General features: G+C 50.6%; 1 protein-coding gene across 2 annotated transcripts in view; it reads right to left on the reverse strand.

Annotated features, from left to right (window-relative positions):
* Positions 1-18,137, reverse strand: part of CACNA1H (calcium voltage-gated channel subunit alpha1 H) — a 111,812-nt gene extending 93,675 nt beyond the window's left edge. For both annotated transcript variants that reach the window (XM_053992164.1, XM_053992163.1), the window contains exons 1-4: positions 18,041-18,137; positions 16,393-16,526; positions 12,535-12,632; positions 5,654-5,813 (exon numbers count right to left, since the gene is read on the reverse strand). In XM_053992164.1, the coding sequence (XP_053848139.1) occupies positions 5,654-5,813; positions 12,535-12,632; positions 16,393-16,526; positions 18,041-18,133 (485 nt within the window). In that variant the 5' untranslated portion in view covers positions 18,134-18,137. The remainder of the gene's footprint in view (positions 1-5,653; positions 5,814-12,534; positions 12,633-16,392; positions 16,527-18,040) is intronic.
* Between the last annotated feature and the right edge of the window lie 1,713 nt (positions 18,138-19,850).

Consider the following 19,850-nt stretch of genomic DNA (forward strand, 5'->3'; position numbering starts at 1 on the left):
AAAAAAAAAAAAAGGAAGAGCCCACATTAATGGGAAAACCACGTGCTTGCTGCATTTCTGATGGAACTGGCTTGGATAAAGCCGATGGCTCTGTCCCAGCCTGGCCAAGGAAACGCTGGAATTGCAGCTGCTTTTCCCCGAGTTGTGTCCCAGGTCTGGCACTTTCTGGGCCGTGTGCTCGGTGTTGGTGAGAGCCTGCAGCACTCAGGGCTCCATTGCTCCAGAGCCAACTTGATCCAGAGTTTTCCCAGCTCCAGGGATCTCAGCTGCTCCATAATCACCGCGAGATAAGGGAGAGGCAACACACACTTTATAAAAGATGTGGGCAGAAGATAACCAGGTAATTCTTCCAGCCAGGACAGCTCTATTTTTATCTCTCTCTGAACGTCCCTATCTGGTGAAAAGATTTGGCTTTAACAAGTGTTATTCCAGACAATTACTTGGAATTGCTCCCCAAAACCCTGGAGCCAAGCAGGAATCGCTCTGCGGCTGCACTCTAAGGAGAGAACAATTGCTGCAGGGCAGAGCTGAGGGAAATCAGCCCTCAGCGACTTCCCTGGGGAATTTGGTTCTGTTCCACGATCCAATTACCTGAGGTGGGTGTGGAGGGTTCATCAGCTGCAGGAATGGGAGAGGGAAGAGGAGCACGTCCTGGGAATTGGGAATTGTTGCCTGGGAATTCTTTGTGCTCAGCAGCTCGTCCTTGCACACCCCAGAGCTCCAGACTAAACTGTGACATCACCTGCGCTGTTTCTGGGCCTTGGATTCAACAAAAACCTGCAAGATGTTTTTCCTCCCCAAGCCTTTTCCTTGCCCTCCCACCAGCTGCCTTCCCTGGGAGGAAATTTCCATATGAAACAGGCTGGAGAACGGGCCAGGAGCTGCAGCAGCCGTCTGGGAGAACATCAGACACCACCCAGCAGTGCCACACACTGGGAGGATTAAACAGAGGATTAAAACACACCAAGATGCAGGAAAACTTGGGGAGAGCTGGAGAACTCGGGAAAAGAAGCAAGGAGCAGAGAGGAGGCACCTGAGAAGTGACTGCAGCTCCCAAAAGGCAAACTACAGGATCAGTCCCCATCCCACTGGAATGAGGCACCCACAGCTTGAGGGGCTCTGTGCGTCCCAGGAGTCTCCACTTGGGAAGTTTTGGGATGAAGAACGGCTCCCTGAGATCACAGAGCCCCGGGCTGGGGTCTGAGGAGCTGCACAGAGAACATCTGGGCACGAATCTGGAGCAGTTTGGTGGCTGGGAAAGGAAAATCTGAGCAGGAAAACAAAAACCAGCTCTGCTAGGAGGGGTGGGTGAAGCCTGGCTCGGTTCTGCTGCTCTCTGAAGGATTTTATCCTCCCTTTCCTCTGCTCTCCTGGCTTTTGCAGCTGTCCCCAAAAACATTTCCGAATTAAAAGTGACAAGATCAGTCACCTGGGGGGGACTTTCTGCCCCCTGTTCCCTGTCCTTCCCACTGGGAAGGAGCCACTCCTGTGGGAAGCTCCAGCACCACCCGGCGAGGGGGGAAGGGACCCGAAATGGCAGCAAAACCTGCAAATTTCACACCTTTTCTTAAAACCTTTTCCCCTTTTATTTTTTTCCCCTGGCAAAACCAAAAAGGGGGAAAGAAGAAAGGAGAGCAAGAATGAGAAACAAGAATGAGGGAATCCCCAATATCCCCCAAATAAATGGATGAGTTCTGCCAGGATCATCCACTTCTTCCTGGCTTCCCTGTTCCTTGCCAACAGGTAGAGACAGTGCACTCATTAACGCTAATGAACCCTCTAATTAGGAGAGCTCCGGGGGAAAGACAGGAGAAGCCCAGCCCCAGGATGGATCTGTTATCCACCAGGGAGGATTGACACCCCTCTCCCAGCCTTTCCCAACCCTGCTCATCTCCTGGATTTCCCTTTCTCTGTCCCTCACGTCCATGTGCAGGAAGCACAACAGAGGGGCAGGAAAATCCACTTTTCTTCCACTCCTACTGGATTATCCTCTGCTCCAGCCTCCCCCAGAAGCTTTCCCAGCCCATCCATCCCATGCACACATCCCAGCCACTGAGGCACAGCTGAGCACAGCCCTGCCCCAGCTGGGGGAGCAGAGGAGGAGGAGGCAGGAGCTCAGCACCCAGGATGAATTCCCTGCTCTCCCAGGGAATCCTGCTGAGCAATGCCACCAGGAGCAATTGAACACCTTTCAGACAAATTCCTGAGCCTGCTCCCAGAGCCAAAACCACCGAGCAGCTCCCGAGTTAATCAAGACTGAAAAGTGTCCCGAGGCAGCAGAGAAACATAAAACACTTCCCAGCTCCCTCCCCTCTCCTGCTTCCGAGCCACTGAGTTCCTTGAAAGGCTCCTGGCCTGGGAAATGCTGCTCTGCATCCCAGCACAAGGAGCAGCCCCAGGAGAAGAGCCCAGACAGGCTGGGCCTGACCCAATTCCTTTATTTCCACCGGGAACAGCTCAGGAGGGTGGGAAGGAGCCCGAGGGGGAGAAAACCATCCTGGAGATGTCACCCCGGAGCTGCTGGCTCTGCTTGTCCTTCCCACCAGGGCACACCAAACCTTCCTCCTTCCCACCAAAGAGTCCTTGGGGAGTTTCTCCTGCAGCTCCCAGTGCCAGGATCTCCTGGCATCCCTCACAGCCCGTCCTGGCGCTGCTCTTCCATGCAATCCCAGGTTTTGAAGGATCACTTTGGGCGAGGAGGGAGAGATTCTCCCATGTCCCAAACGAGCAGAGACCCAGTTCCAACCCACTCCTGCAACAACCCAGCAATTCCTTCAGAATCCCCACTAAAAATCCTTAAATAACCTCATCCCAGCCCTGTAACAGCACAGCTCTGAAAGACAGGGAGAGAAAAGCAGAAATTCCCAAAGCACCTCCAAAAAAGTCCCCAAATTTCTCTCACAATGCGCTCGACTTAAAAATAGTTGCTTTACTCCGAGCTGCCAACTTGCAAGGGGGATTGAAAAGAAAAGGTTTCCATGGGGAAAGAAGAATGATGGCAAAAATCAAAGTCAGTCCTTCCATCTGATGCCTCTGGAAGAGCTGAAGGCGCAGGAAGCTGCAGGGCAGAACGCAGCAGGGCAAAGCTGGATTTGAAGCAGCTGTTTGGGAGCTCACTCACACCTCCTTTCATCCAGAAAATTTGGGGTTAGGACCCTGCCTTGCTGGCCCCTGGATTTTGCCCAGATCCTCTGTTTAAAGCAGTTTGGGTTTCAGCTGGGAGGGTTTGGCAGCAGCACCAAGGGGAGACCCTCCAGTAATTCAGGTTTTCGCTGTCTCCAGGGCTGCAGAGGAAATCAGAGCCAGGGTCTCAGCCCCAGCCCCTCCCAGCCTCACGAAGGGCTGGGAAACCTCTGTGCCCTGAGGAATTGTGGATTTCCCAGCCCTGGATGTGTTGGAGGCTGGGCTGGAGCAGCCTGGGATGGGGGAAGGTGTCCCTGCCCAAGGTAGGGGGTGGAATGAGAACCTTTAAGGTCCTTTCCAAGCCAACCCATTCCAGGATTCCATGACCTGTCCAACAGCAGGAAGATGGAACCCTGAAGTGTTTTCCAGGTCATTCCATGCCTTTTTTTTTCCTTTACAATTTGCTGCTGGTGTGTTAACAGCCACTGTAGGGGGGAACCATGCCCTGATGCCTGGGTGAGAGAATGAGTCAGAAATGATAAAAAAAAATGGGAATAGTTGCATCTGGATTCCCTAAAACTTCCCTAAAACCGAGCTCCAGGAAATAGGGAGAGCTGGAAATGCAAGGACTGGATCATTGCTGGGTTTCTCAGGTCTAAAATTAATGCAAAGAGCCCAACCCAGCAGCAGCACTCGGGGTGAAGGCACCAGAAAACCCCACTTTTCTCCACTGACACTGAGCTGGAAGCTCGAATATTCCTGCCCCATGGGCACCCCTCTTTCCCCAAATTCCTTTGGGATGCTGCAACTTCCATCACAATAAACCAGAGGATGGTTTTGAGGGGGGGTGGCAGAACCCACCCCAGGGTGAAGGAGGCGATCCCAGACAAACCCCTTCAAACACGGCTCATCCCAAAACCTTCCCCGACAAGGAGCAAGCCCTGATAAGAAAAATCCTGCGAGGCCTTTGATGCTGCTAATGGCCATTACATAACTGCTGCTTAATGTCTGTGCTTAGCGAACGCTTCCCCTGTGGTTCATCTTGAAAGCTCCGCTTCGCCGAAAATCACCGAGCGTTTAAAAACCTGACTCCGAGAGAGCGAGAGGGGCTCGCTGCAGTTAATTACAGCACCGGGGCCACCCGAGCAGGCATAAATTTGGACTTGGGGATGGCAGCTCCGGGGTGGAGCTGAGCGTGGAGGGGTTTGGTGAGCGGCAAATTGATGCTTGGGGGTGCAGGGCAGGGTTTGGGGCATGGGAGGGGGAGTGGGATCACACCCACGGCAGGCTCACGGGTTTTCCCACTCTGCTGGGATGAATAAACGCCACCAGAGCTGGTCCAGAGGACAGGGAGAGGCTGGGGGAGCCCCAGGAGCGAGCAGTGAGAGGCAGGAGCAGGACCTGAGGGATGATCCCTGCCTGTCTTGCAGACAATCCGAGAGCAGACAGCAGATGATTACCCAGGGATGTAATTACAGGCTCCATCTCCTCTCCAAGAGTTAGAGCTGCCCTAAGAGCTGGGCTGGGGCATTTCCTCACCTCTGAGCCGCTGACATCTCTGACAGGAGCCTTTGGAAGGGTTTTTCCAGGAAAATCCCTCTTTTCCGTGCTTGGTTTTCACCCAGGTGTGTCCTCACCCCCGGGAAGGGGCAGGGGCACGACAGCCCCAGCTCAGGGAGCAGCAAGGGGTGCCCCAAAGCCTGGGACGAGCCAGGAGCCCATCCCAGCCCCAGCAGCACCTCCACAATCCCACTCTGAGCCCAGGCTGGTCCAAAGGATGAGCCAGATCCAGGATTTACCCAGAGAGCTCAGGAGCAAACACCAGGAGCACAGCCCAAACCAGGACTAAGAGCCTGGGCTGGGCTTAAATTGATGAGCTGGACCTTGGGCAGGGCTGGGGGGATTCAAGGTGAGGCTCAGCAGGGCAATGAAAGTTTCTTATCAGGGGGGCTGCTCCACACAGGTGCCCAGCCTGGAAGAGCCCAAATGGAAATTTGCCTCTTTCAGGTTGGGTTTGATGAGCCTGGAGGTGTTTTCCAGCCTGAAGGATTCAGGTCCTGCCCGTCCCTGACGCCTGTCCCACACTCAGAGCTGTCTCCAAATGATTTTAATGCTCCTCACATCCAGTTTCTTATCTTAAATCCCCTGACAAGGATTTATCTCTGGGTTTCAGCTGCATCTCCAAATCACCAGCCCCTGCCAGGGGTTGGGGTGTGCTCGGTGACCTGAACTGTTTGGAGAGCTGGGAATTTGTTCTAAATCCTCCAACTCCCAGAGTCGGGGATCTCAGGCAGAGCTAATGCAGCCCGCTCCCATCCTCGTCCTTCAGGTGCAGCAGGAATTCACAAAACTCTCAGGAAATTGCTGACAAATGGGATTTTTTCCAGACAAAAAGGATCCTGCTGAGCGCTGGGATTTTTCCAGCAGGGGACAGAAAAATCCCCTGCTGGAGAAGGAAGGAAAAGGGAGAGAAAGGTGGGGGGGGAAAGGGCAGAAAAAGGTGGAGAATTTTTCGTTTTGCTGTACTTACATGGCAAAATTCCTGTCTAGGAAGCACCTGTTCCTCAGCAGCCCTGCCCAGAGCTGGACCCCGACAATCCCAAAGATGAAGAAGACGAAGAAGCAGAGGAGGAGGACGTTGCCTAACATAGGCAGAGTGTCCAGCAGCAGCGTGACCAGGATCCTCATGCCTGGGGGAGAAGGGAAAACCACGTTAGGATGGGCAGAAATCACCATTCCCACCTTGGATGTGCAGCCAGGGCAGAAAAATCAGGATCTGGTGTTTTCCCCTATAAATGCTGAGGCTGAAAAGGGAGGGGAAAATGCCACAGGTTTGGCAGGAAATGGGAATAACAGCAATCTCCAGAGCTGTGGATCCAAGGATGGGATTTCCAGGTGTTTTCTGTAGCAATCAAGGACACAGAACCTACAAGACAATTTTTCCTGGAGAAATGCTCCCAGGAATCGTTAAAATATGGATTTGTAAATATTGCAAACTCCCCTCATGGATCACAGGAATTGTTCCCCTAAAAACCACAGAGCCTGGGGTGGGGTGGGAGCTGGGCCTCCACCACAGACAGCTCCTTTTCCATGGAGAACTCCTCTCCTTGCTGGAAAGGAGGGGAATTCTGGTTTGTTTGGTTTTTTTTTTTTTGAGGATGGAAAGCAGGATGCTTTTCCTCCAAGGAAAACTCTGCTCCCTTTCTGTCCCCATGCAGAGCCTGTGGGGACCTTCCCACCAATCCCACAGCTCTGCACAAGGATCTCCATGAACCCCGAGTTCCTCCAGGCTCCGGAGCCAGGGAAATGCTGATTTCCATGCCAAATATTCCACCTGGAATATTCTGACTGGAGCAACGAGAGCCTTGCAGAGCCTCAGCTGAGCCTGGCATTCCCAGCACCGCTGCTGGGAGAGGCTGGGAAAGGAAAGGAGGCAGGGACGGGGCTGGGACTGGGAGCTGCCCCCTCTCCCACCTCAGGGCACCTCCAAACTCCAGGATAAAATGGGAATAAAATGGGAATAACAACTTGGAGCTCAGCAGAGGTTAAATGAACGTCTGGGATAGGGATAAAGCATTGTCCAACAGCTGATAATTGATGAGCTGAGGAAGAAAAGGAAGAGCAAAAGCAAATCCTGAATTATAGGTGGGAATAAAGCCAAATCCAAGCCTTGGGATCCACAGGGAGCAGGGCTGAAGTTCATGGCACGGTGGGAATTGTGGCTTTGGAGGGATTTTACCCACTAAACTCCTCCCTTGCAAACACCTTCTCCTGCCTGCCTGCTGGCTCCTGTCCCTGGATATTCCCAGGAAACGCTCTCCATCATTCATCCCATCGCTCCCAGGCTGTCCCCCAGCAGATTCCAGTGGCTTCTCCCAAGCTGCTCCTGCTGCCTCCTGTGATTCCTTGGTGCTGAGCCTGGAATCTGCAGGGATGGGCTCTGGGAGCACGAGGGGCTCCAGGAGAGAGTTTTCCATCTATCCCAGCGTTCCCACGGGTCTATCCCAGCTTTCCCTGCTGGCAGGAGCTGGGATCCCTTCACACCATCCCTCCTGTGGATTTGCCAGTGGAAATCCCATGGCTGGAGCTGCCACCGTGGCACGAGGGCATCCACCAGCCCGGCCAAGAATTCCCAGCTAATTAATAATTAGGGATGAGTAATGGCCTCTGCATCCAGGGCCTTGTGAGGTCTCCGTGCCCAGCTGGGCCCTGGCTCTGGTGCAATTCCTGCTGCTGGCCCGGATCCGAGAGGAGGAGAGGCTGTGCCACCACCCCCGTCCCTGTCCCCGCCCTGTCCCTGCCCTGTGCCACCCCGAGGGAAGGATGGAGCAAATCCCATCCTCTGGAGCTGCAGGCCTGGAGGAAAAGGGGCTGGAATTCCTGGTGGTTATTCCCAACAGAGGGTTTGGAATTCCTGGTGGTTATTCCCAAAGTGGGGTTGGAATTCCTGGTGGTTATTCCCAAAGAGGGGGGTTGGAATTCCTGGTGGTTATTCCCAACAATGGGGTTGGAATTCCTGGTGGTTATTCCCAAAGTGGGGTTGAAATTCCTGGTGGTTATTCCCGACAGAAGGTTTGGAATTCCTGGTGGTTATTCCCAACAGAGGGCGTTTGAAATTCCTGGTGGTTATTCCCAACAATGGGGTTGGAATTCCTGGTGGTTATTCCCAAAGAGAGGTTGGAATTCCTGGTGGTTATTCCCGACAGAGGGTTTGGAATTCCTGGTGGTTATTCCCAAAGGGCGGGGGGGGGGTTGGAATTCCTGGTGGTTATTCCCAAAGTGGGGTTGGAATTCCTGGTGGTTATTCCCAAAGTGGCGGGGTTGGAATTCCTGGTGGTTATTCCCAGTGTGTCACAAAATCATGGAATACCCCGAGTGGGGCAGGACACACCCGGATCCTCAAATCCAGCTCCTGGCCCTGCCCAGCACTGTCACCCCTCGGGAGCAATCCCACGTTTTCCTGGTAAATCCATCCCGGGAAAAGCAAGGACACACTCAATCCCCCCTGGAAAGACAATGCTGGGATTCTCTCCTGGTTTTTCCTTCCCTCTCTCACTGATATCCTCCCTCTTTTTTTCCAAAAATGGGTAAAATTTCTCTCCCCGTGCCAGACTTTTTTATTTTTTTTTTTTCAGCTCAGCTCCTTTTGGTATTTGGGGTTGTTTAGTGGCATCATCAATCCCAGAGATTGAATCCAGCTGTTCTCCAGCCACCCCGGGCTCTCCTCGGAATGTCGAGTGTGCCATGGGAAAAGAGCATCCCTGAGGCTGAAACAAGGAGCGGGATTTTCATTCCCATTCTGTGGGATGCCGTTCTGTTTAAACCCCCCCCCCCAGCAGAAAAACAAAAATAAATTTTAAATATACACAAAAATAAACTTAAAAAAAAAAAAAAAAAACACACAAAAATAAAAATAAATATAAATATATAAAAATAAAATTTTAAAAAATAAGTATAAAAATAAGTATAAAAATAAATATAAAAATAAGTATAAAAATGAGTATAAAAAATAAGTAAGTATAAAAAATAAGTATAAAAATAAATATAAAAATAAGTATAAAAATAAATATAAAAATAAGTATAAAAAATAAGTATAAAAATAAATATAAAAATAAGTAAGTATAAAAAAGAAGTATAAAAATAAATGTAAAAATAAGTATAAAAATAAGTAAAAAAATAAATATAAAAATAAGTATAAAAATAAATATAAAAATAAAGCAGTGAAATAGATTTAAAAAAAAAAAAATAACCTAACCCAGTGACCACTGCTGAAAAAAAATCCCTGACTCCAGCCCCTGCCAAGTGAATAAATTGCAGGAATTCCATTTTTCCAGTGGTTTGGAAGGAATAATTTCTAATAGAAATGATGTTTTTATTGGCCGGGGTTCTTCTTTCTTTTCTTAACAAACTGCATCGAGCTGAGAGAATCTCGTGGGTGAATTTATTGTGCCTGGAAGCCACGAGCTGATGGTGCTGGCTGGATCCCAGGGAAGAGCCCAGGAATCCCAGGGATGAATCTCCAGGCTCCTTCTCCCTGTTTCCCCTGCATTTAGCACCAGGATCATCTCTTCTGATCCAGCTGGAAATTTTATCTGGTGGAAAATCCCATTCCCAAATCCCAGAGCTGGGAATGGCTGGAATTCCAAGATCCTTTGGCTGAGCTGTGCTGTCATGGATGGGAAAATGTAACCACAAAAATCCACCCAAATCCAGGGATTTTCCCGTCCACTCTCCACAGATTTTGGAATATTTTGGTCTGAAACAGCAAAAATCCTGATGTTCCGAGTGGGTGGGGCTGGACAAGTGGAGGCTGGATGATCTACCCTCCAGGAATGGGGAGATTTCTGGGAATAATTTCTAGGAATCCTAATCCTGGTGCTCAGATCCCCTTTGGTGGTGTCAGCCCAGCCCACCTCGGGCACCTCCACTCCAAACACGGATTGAACGCGCTGGATTTCATCCCGCAGAATATTAACAAAAAAATGGGATGTTTTCCATCACCTGCCTGTTGGGAAAAGGTGAGAATCCCATGGGAAGTGCAGTGCAAACAGCCTGGAAGGTGTCAGGGCTAAGGGAGACAAACACAACTTGGGCTCAGAGCAAAATTCCACCTAAAGCTGGAGTTGTTTGATCCCTGGAGCTCGGTGTAAAATCCTTCCATTCCCCCTCAGCCCAGCTGGATCCCAGCTTGAGATTCTCACTCTTCCATGGGAATAGTGAAGGGTTTTGTGGATTTGAAGGAGTTCAGAGGGAGCCTGATCCTCGTCCCAGCCTGGAGGGCTCCGAGCCCAGCCCATGGTCCCTCTGCTCCACTCCATCCCCAGAACCTCAAATCCCAGAGGGAAACTTCTCTGGAACCCCAAATTTCAGAGGGAAACTTCTCTGGAACCCCAAATCCCAGAGGGAAACTTCTCTGGAACCCCAAATCCCAGAGGGAAACTTCTCTGGTACTCCAAATTTCAGAGGGAAACTTCTCTGGAGCCCCAAATCCCAGAGGGAAACTTCTCTGGAACCCCAAATCCCAGAGGGAAATTCTTTGGAATCCCAAATCCCGGAGGGAAACTTCTCTGGAGCCCCAAATCCCAGAGAGAAACTTCTCTGGAACCTCAAATCCCAGAAGGAAACTTCTCTGCAACCCCAAATCCCAGAGGGAAACTTCTTTGGAATCCCAAATCCCAGAGGGAAACTTCTTTGGAATCCCAAATCCCGGAGGGAAACTTCTCTGGAACCTCAAATCCCAGAGATAAACTTCTCTGGAACTTTGAATCCCAGAGAGAAACTTCTCCAGAGCCCCAAATCCCGGAGGGAAACTTCTGTGGAACCCCAAATCCCAGAGGGAAACTTGGTGTTGTGCTTTCCAAAACCCTGGCAACAAAACCTCGTTAGGAAAACGAAGCTCCAAAGGGGCTGGAGCCTTTTGGCCTCTCCTTTTTGTGGCCCTGTTTTTAACCAAGGACCTCTCTGTGCAATTCACTGCTTTTAATCCTTGTTTTCCAGAAAAAAACCTTGTGGAATTGGGAGTTCTGAGAGAAATTTCGGAGGTTCCTGGGTGTAAACACCCATCCCATTTTCCTTGGAATCAGATCCCTTCTGAGGAAGCTTTTTCGGCAGTCCCTGGATTTGCTGAATCCAGGCATGATTTGGGGCTGGCTCACTCCAACAGAACAGGAAATATCACTTTTTTTTTTTTCATATTTTTTTCTGCCAGGATCCCTGTGATTTCCATACAATGCTGCTGCATTTTGATTGAGGTGGATTTGAGTTGGAAAAGGATGGAATTGCTGTGGAACGAGCACCTTGCAAAGGCTGGCTCAGCAGCTGGCTGATTCCAGCAGGGAATTATTCCAGCGTGGTGGCTCGGATTTAAAATTGGATTTAGAAGCCAAGCAGCTGAAGCCACTTGAAAATGGATTTAGGAGCCACTTGAACTTCCTCATCGAGGATGATCCCAATTTTGTTTCACATGGAGCAAAACCTCCCTGGGGTTTTAGCAGCAAGGGAAGCTCCCGAGCTGCTAATCCTGAACATAAAGTCCTGGAAAGATCTTAAATCACTGAGGAGGAGAAATGAACCCAGCAGGGCAAGAAGAACCCTCTTGGAAGTGACCTTTTCCCTTCCTTTGGAGGAACATTGTTTACTTTACACCACCAGAGAGTTGTTTTCCCTAGAAAAGTCACAAAAACCTTGGAAAACAGCTCCGAGGATCAATTCCCTGCTCCCTCGCCCTTTCCTGACACCAATTATGATAATGGCGATCTCTAACTCGACATTAAAAATTAAATTAATTGATTTCATCTCATTCGCTACACAGAGCAGACAGCCAGGTGTGTTTTGGGGGGGTTATTCCCAACGTTTCCAGTTTTCCCACACTGAGCTCAGAGATTGAGATGGGGCGGGTTTATTCCCAAAGTTCTCCAGTTTTGCCAGACTGAGCTCAGAAATCCAGGTGTGTTTTGGGGGGGTTACTCCCATGGTTTTCCAGTTTTCCCAGACTGAGCTCAGAAATCAAGATGGGGTTGGGTTATTCCCATGGTTTTCCAGTTTTCCCACACTGAGCTCAGAGATTGAGATGGGGCGGGTTTATTCCCAAAGTTTTCCCACACTGAGCTCAGAAATCCAGGTGTGGAGTGGGTTTATTCCCAAAGTTGTGCAGTTTTGCCAGACTGAGCTCAGAAATTGAGGTGTGTTTTGGGGGGGTTATTCCTGTGGTTCTCCAGTTTTCCCAAACTGAGCTCAGAAATCCAGGTGTGGGGTGGGTTTATTCCCCAAGTTTTCCAGTTTTCCCACACTGAGCTCAGTGATCGAGGTGGGCTGGGTTTATTCCCAAAGTTTTCCCACACTGAGCTCAGAAATCCAGGTGTGGGATGGGTTATTCCCATGGTTCTCCAGTTTTGCCAGACTGAGCTCAGAAATCCAGGTGTGTTTTGGGGGGTTACTCCCATGGTTTTCCAGTTTTCCCACACTGAGCTCAGAAATCCAGGTGTGGGGTGGGTTTATTCCCAAAGTTTTCCAGACTGAGCTCAGAAATCCAGGTGTGGAGTGGGTTTATTCCCAAAGTTCTCCAGTTTTCCCAGACTGAGCTCAGAAATCCAGGTGTGTTTTGGTGGGTTTATTCCCAACGTTTTCCAGTTTTCCCAGACTGAGCTCAGAAATCAAGATGGGGTGGGATTATTCCCAAAGTTTTCCCGTTTTCCCAGACTGAGCTCAGAAATCCAGGTGTGTTTTGGGGGGCGTTATTCCCGTGGTTCTCCAGTTTCCCCAGACTGAGCTCAGAAATCAAGATGGGGTGGGATTATTCCCAATGTTTTCCCGTTTTCCCAGACTGAGCTCAGAAATCCAGGTGTGTTTTGGGGGGTTATTCCCGTGGTGCTCCAGTTTCCCCAGGGCCGTGCCCGGGCTGCTGTCACTTACTTGGGACCCTGTTGATGGCCCGCAGGGGCCGCAGGACGCGGACGGTGCGGATGGCGGAGAGGCTCACGTTGTGTCCATCCAGGGAATATTCCATCATCCTGCAGGGAAAACAGCAAAGCAGTCAGGATGGGCACGCTGAGGCAGGGAAAGCTTCGCTGCCTGCGAGCCCAGGGGTGCCTGGCTGCAATTCCACGGATGCAATTCCACACCTGGAAGTGCCCAAGGCCGGGCTGGATGGAGCAATCTGGGATGGTGGGAAGGTGACCCTGGGGGTGGCAGTGATAGTAAAAGGGTTTGAAAATCGTGGGGATTTGGGGAGTTGGAAGGAAAGTTAGGCTTAGGTGTCCCTGGAAAAATACCCTGGGAAAGTCTAGGCCTTGTGCTTGCTAGAACTGCACTTGTGTAGCCAGTATATGAAAAATGATAGAATTATTAGATGTGATGATGGTTTAGTAATTAAATATAATTAGTGTTTAATCATAAGAATAATCATGAGGAAACTGTGGTCAGGGGCTTGAGAAAGATCATGAGAAACCCACGCTTGAATAAAGTCAATGTGTACAATAGAACAGCATAAGTTTAATAATTAATATGTAAGTTATATAACGATAGAATATAAAATATGTTCAGCTCGAGAGCCATGTTGGAGTCAGATTTGGGTCTGGACCCCTGATTCCCAGAGCTCCTCAATAAAAGCACCTGCATGGAATCACATCCTGTGATTCTGCGCGTTCCTGAACGCTAACAGCAGGGGTGGAATAGGATGAGCTTTAAGGTTCCTGCCAGCACAGGGAACACTTTGGAAAGCAGGATTTTCCTTCCAGGATGTGAAGAAACCTCCAAGGAAGCTGGAGAGGGAAACTCCAGCAGGGATTGTGGTGATGGGACAAGGGGGAACGGGTTCACGCTGAAAGAGGGGAAATTTAGATGGGAGATTGGGGAAGAATTCCTGCCTGGGAGGGTGGGCAGGCCCTGGCACAGATTCCCAGAGAGGCTGGGAATGATTCCCTGACTCTCCAGGACAAGGAGCTGCACCCCAGCTTTTCTCTCCTCCTGTGACCAAACCTGAATACCCAAACCAACAACAGCAAAAAAATTGCACAAATCATTTGCTTTCCATTTGATTATTAAGAATAAAGAACGTTTTCTCCTTGATTCTTCTTCCCCACTCCCCCTAAACATTTTGGGTGGATTGGCACTCAGTAGATGACTCCTGACACTGGAAAATGGGAGGCACAAGGCTCTGGATTGTCTTGTGCCATCAACAGCTTCCAAACCTTCAGCTGTCAAACCCAAAACTTATCCTGGGAACCTGCAAGATCTCCAGGGACTGGATGGACCAGGATGCCAAGTGTTGGGCCCTGTGCTCACATCCCACCTCTAAATCCCAAATCCCTTGGAAATGCCCCACAGAAATCCACTGGAGCTGGGAATTTTGGGTGGATTGGTACTCAGTAGGTGATTCCCTACTCCAAAAAACAAGAGGTGTGAGACTTTGGGATGTCTTGTGCCATCAACAGCTCCAAACCTTCAGCTGTCAAATCCAAATCATATCCTGGGAGCCTGGAATGTCTCCAGGGCCTGGATGCACCAGGAACCTCTGGATTTCAGCTCTCAACACCATCCCTGCTGCTGGGGAAACGCTTTCTGCTCAGCTGCTGGGCAGCCGGAGAGCCCGCGAGTTCCACCGGGCTTGAAATGTTCCAGGGAACATTTCTGGGGCGAGGAAAACATGAAAGGACTCTGGGAGCTGGAAGGAACTTCAGACACGATCCGTGCCGGAGGCAGGAGCTGTGTTTATCTTGTAGCTCCCCTGCTCCCTTTGGAGCTGCTGCTGAGGCAAACCAGCTCCTCTGAGGAGGCAGAACAGGGCAAACAAAGCTCTGCTGATCACTTGTTCCCCTTCTTATCACAAAAAAAAAAACTCGGAATAACTTCAGCACATCCATCCCCTCGCTGGAAAAAGCAGCTTTGTCATTCCAGTGGTGAATTCCCTGCTAAAAACAGCTCCAGTTTTAGGAGGACACGCTGGGTTGAAGGGTGGTGGTGGTGAGAGGTGAATCCCAGCCCTTGGCACAGCTTCTCCTCTCCCAGGGATACTCCCAGCTCCAGCCTCTCTTTGGAGAGATGGGAAATCATATCCCAGGTATGGCTCAAATCCACCAAAACCATCTGGAGATGGTCCAGGATCGGCCAGAAAGGTGGGAAATCATATCCCAGCTCTGGCTCACATCTGGAGATGAATTCTGGATGATCCTTCCCAGGATCAGCCAGGGAAGGTGGGAAATCATATCCCAGCTCTGGCTCAAATCCACCAAAAAAAACCATCTGGAGATGGTCTGGGATCAGCCAGGGAAGGGTTTTTTCTTCTCCTCATCTCCAGCCTGGGTAATGCTGCACCTCCAGCGGGGTCTCCTGCTGTTATCATCCACCCCCAAACACATTCCAGTCATGGGAGGTGGGGAAAAACCTTGGAAAACTCCCAAATGGCCTCACCAGCCACTTTCCCCCTCATTCCAACAGCAAAATTCCCAGTGCTAAAGCTGCCCCTGAGGATGAGCAGAGGGCTCAGCCCTTCTGCCTCCATGGGGTGCCCCAATCCTGGGTTTGGGGGAGCTCTGAGGAGCTTGGGGATTTTCTGCTCATCCCACAGATCCAATGTGGAAAAACACCCTCAGCTCCTTGAGCAGAATCCTGATCCCGAGTTTTCCCTGCTCTTCCCCTACCACTCCTCCCTTAAACACTGCAGCAGCTTTATAGGAAAACATAATTAAGGTAAAAATAATTAATAATAAAGGGTATTTTTGCTGTCCCTGATGTTCCTTCTCGGGCTGGAACTGCACCCGAGTTCCAAGGAAGCTCCGCTCAGGAGAGCTCATGTTTTATTCAGAGCACTAAAACCATTCCTAATTGTATTCCAGACAAATAACACGGAGCACAGCAAAACCCCATTAGTGCAGGGAAGATGGCACAGCACTAATGGAAAGGGAAAAACACCCCAACATATTCCAAGGATGTTTTAATTAACCCCGAGCTGGTCATTAGGAACGCAGGAATTCAGGAGTCAGGCAGTAATTAAAGCTTTCCATCCCTTCCCAGGATGTAGAGAGCAGGTAGGAGAGCCTGGGCTTTCCAAAGCTGTTTATTTTTTGGGGGAAAAAAAAAAAAAAAAAAAAAAAAAAAAGTTTGAGCTTTGCCAAGCTTTTACTCCACTCAGTTATTCCCCGTGGGGGTGAGGGAAGTGGTGTCAAAAGCAGTGGGATCATCCTTGGAGCTGTTTATTAACACATCCTGCACAAGCCAGCAGCTGGGGGAGAGGGAACGAAGCTGTAAAAGCAGGAGGAGTTTGGAATTTGGGTGAACTCCCAGCCAGCTTTTCCCACTGAGATTTCCACCTTCCCAATGGGGTTTTTGGGCTGAATTCTCCTTGTTTGCCCCGTCCCTGCCTCACTCTGCTGCTGGCACGGGGCAGGAGTGGGGCTGAGCTGATTTTTTTTTTGGAGACAGCAGCACTGGGATACTCTGGATCAGCTCAGGATGTGTTAGGATTAAAGGATTGCTCCAAACGGGGCAGGAGTGGGGCTGAGCTGATTTTTTTTTTTTGGAGACAGCAGCACTGGGATACTCTGGATCAGCTCAGGATGTGTTAGGATTAAAGGATTGCTCCAAACCCCCACAGCTCTGCCTGATATTCACAACCCACCCCCAAACCCAGTGTGGTTTTGGGGTGAGGATTAAAAAAAAAACCCAAAAACCCAGATTTGGGAGATTCATTGTGAGAAGCAGCCAGGACAAGGCATGGATTTGGCCCCCTGGGATTTTCCTGCCCTCAGGTGAAGGGATGAGGTGGTTGCTGACCCTGCCATGACGATGAAGAAGTCCAGGCGATTCCAGGTGTCTCCAAGGTAACACTTCTGCCCGAAGATGCCCAGGGCCACCATCTTGATGACCATTTCCACGGCAAAGAAGGCGAAAATGAAGTCATCAAATGCCTGGAAAAAAAGGGAAACGAGGATTTCAGTCAGTCCTGAGTGCTCCCAGCACGGGGACATTCCATGTTCCCCTCACCAAAGTGCCACCTCCCAACTCCAAAATCAAACCTGCGGGGTGCTGGCAGCCCCTGGCACAGCTCCTGGCTCATTCCAGGGCTTGGGAAGTGCCCCCAGCTTTTGTTCATCCCCTGATAAGACATGAGGGTATCACAGGGCTGGAGCCCCTCTGGAGCCAGGCTGGGAGAGCTGGGAATGTTCACCTGGAGAAGAAAAGGCTCCAGGGAACCCTCAGAGCCCCTTCCAGGGCCTGAAGGGGCTGCAGGAGAGCTGGAGAGGGACTTGTCTTAATTATCCAACTTTCCCTTAATGAGCTACACAGAAATTTTGCTCCATAATTTCAGTTCATTTAATTACTGACATGCAAACTCCTCCATAACCAAGTTCAGGCTTTTCCACCTCACGTTCCGGCTTCCAATCCCTCCTGCAGGCTGGGACAGGGGAGGGATAATGGGGATTTTCCAGCCCTTTCCTGTCTAAAACCTGTCAGGAAATTTCCAAGGCCGGGTTGGACGGGGCTTGGAGCAACCTGGGATAGGGAAGGTGTGGACGGGGATGGAACTGGATGAGCTTCAAGGTCCCTTCCAACCAGTTTGGGATTCCACGGAGGATCCCAGTGGCCTTTCTGTACGGCTGGGACATTCCAAGGGATGTGGGATCCAAAGGAGCTGAACACATCAGTGGTTTGGGGTTGGGAACGAGGGAAGCCGTTCCCAGCCTGAGGAATGTGCCGGGAGCCAAGGAGCTGCCCACACAGCAGATGCCCCAGGATGTGCTCCCCGAGCTGCTCCAGCGGGCAGATGGCAGCGAGGGGACACCAGGAGGGACGAGGGGACAGGCCTGGTGTCCCCCGAGCTCGGGGTGGCCAGCAGGGATGGGGGCTCTGGATGGGGGAGAATTCCTAAATGTGCTTCTCCTGGCACGGAGGGGAGCAGGGTCGGGCTCACCCCGCGCTCCTTCCTCATGGAGAAGGGAAAGGAGTGGCAAAGGCAGTCCTGGTGCCACGTGGCACGGAGCAATCCCAGCAGGAGCTGGAGTGTGAGGGAGATCCCCCCTCCATGGAATCCTGGAATGGTTTGGGTTGGAAAGGACCTTAAAGGTCATCCAGTGCCACCCTGCCATGGGGACACCTTCCATGGGTGCTCCCAGCCCTGTCCAGCCTGGCCTGGGACACTTCCAGGGATGGGAGTCCTTGAGTTTTGTGGTGTCCAAGGAATGCAGTGGGATCTGGCTTCCCACTTCCGAGCCCTTGTTAAGGATGGAGAGAAGGGACCTGGCTGGGACAGATCCACATCAGCCTCCAGGCCTCACCCCAAGCAGACCCCACACAGGCCAGGCTTTGTGGAAACCCCATCCCTGTGGGAAAGCTTTTCCCGGGGATAATTACCACCACGGGGCTCCCATCTCCCAGAGCGGCCGCCCCACAAATGCATCCCACGAATCCCAGGGCTCCTCACCTCCAGGATGGTGCAGCGCTCCGACTGGCACTCCACGTCCTCGCAGGGCTGGAACATGCCCAGGGTGACGCAGTTGAGCAGGATCACCAGCATGCTCACGTGCTCGAACCAGGTGACGCCGGGTTAAGGACAGCACAGCCTCGGGAGGGGACACCCGGCACGTCCAAACCCTCCTCCCGTCCAAACCCCTTCTCCTGGGCTACTCCCAGCTTCCAAATCCCGAGTTTCAGCAGGGAATCACCCCACAGCAAGAGGGCAACTCAAGGGCACCACCAGCAGAACAGTGCCCAGTGCTCCAACCCCGCTCTCCTCGTTTCCCTCTGGAGTTGTGGGAATGAGGTTCTCATTCCAACCCCATTCCCGAATCCCAAGGGATGACAGATTCCACTCTGAGATCCACATCCTGATGGGAATGAGATCCTCTCATTCCAACCCCATTCCCACATCTCCAGAAGGGACAGATTCCACTCTGAGATGAGAACGAGGTTCTCATTCCAACCCCATTCCTGAATTTCAAGGGATGACAGATTCCACTCTGAGATGAGAATGAGGTTCTCATTCCAACCTCATTCCCACGTCTCAAGGAATGACAGATTCTACTCAGATCCACATCCTGATGGGAATGAGGTTCTCATTCCAACCCCATTCCCAAAACTCAAGGAATGACAGATCCACATCCTGATGGGAATGAGGTTCTCATTCCAACACCATTTCCATGTCTCAAGGAATGACAGATTCCACTCTGAGATCCACATCCTGATGGGAATGAGTTCCTCTCATTCCAACCCCATTCCCAAAACTCAAGGAATGACAGGTTCCACTCTGAGATCCACATCCTGATGGGAATGAGTTCCTCTCATTCCAACCCCATTCCCAAAACTCAAGGAATGACAGGTTCTACTCAGATCCACATCCTGATGGGAATGAGGTTCTCATTCCAACCCCATTCCTGAATCTCCAGGGATGACAGATTCCACTCTGAGATGAGAACGAGGTTCTCATTCCAACCCCATTCCTGAATTTCAAGGGATGACAGATTCCACTCTGAGATGAGAACGAGGTTCTCATTCCAACCCCATTCCTGAATTTCAAGGGATGACAGATTCCACTCTGAGATGAGAACGAGGTTCTCATTCCAACCCCATTCCCAAAACTCAAGGAATGACAGGTTCCACTCTGAGATCCACATCCTGATGGGAATGAGTTCCTCTCAATTCCACATCTCAAGGAATGACAAATTTCACATCCTGATGGACAAAGACGAAACAGAGCCAAGCTGGTGGGGCCAAGGATGGGAATGTTGGGGTTCAGGATCCAGAGGGCGTGAAAAGGAAGGAAAGGGCTCCCAGTTGGATGTCTCCAGTCTCCAAAATTCCCCCATATTCCTTACAGGATCCGCCAGTGCTCAATTAACCGACAATTAATTAATCTAAGTAGGAAGTGGTGATTTGCATCAGCGCAAAATAGGCCCAAAGTTGCCTTTTGCTGCTGGCAGGACAATTAAAAATCCCACAAAAAGATGGAATAATTCCAAAAATTAAGCAGGAACGAGAGAACTGTTTCTAGGGAAAATAATTGGAAACATCTGGATGTGAATAAACCTTTGTGCTTCCAAACCCACACCTGGGGGAGGCAGAGAGAGGCACAGACATTGAATTATTTCTGATAACAGCAATTCCTGGATAAAAAACCCTCCATGTTTATTCCTTAGGAATATTTTATCTGGGATTTTATCCGTTCAGGATAAAATTGATTGCAGCAGATCAGAGCTTCAGTCTCAAATCGGTTTTGCACGTTCGTATTCATCCAG

Source organism: Vidua macroura, chromosome 16 (assembly GCF_024509145.1).
Source record: "Vidua macroura isolate BioBank_ID:100142 chromosome 16, ASM2450914v1, whole genome shotgun sequence".
Taxonomy (NCBI): domain Eukaryota; kingdom Metazoa; phylum Chordata; class Aves; order Passeriformes; family Viduidae; genus Vidua; species Vidua macroura.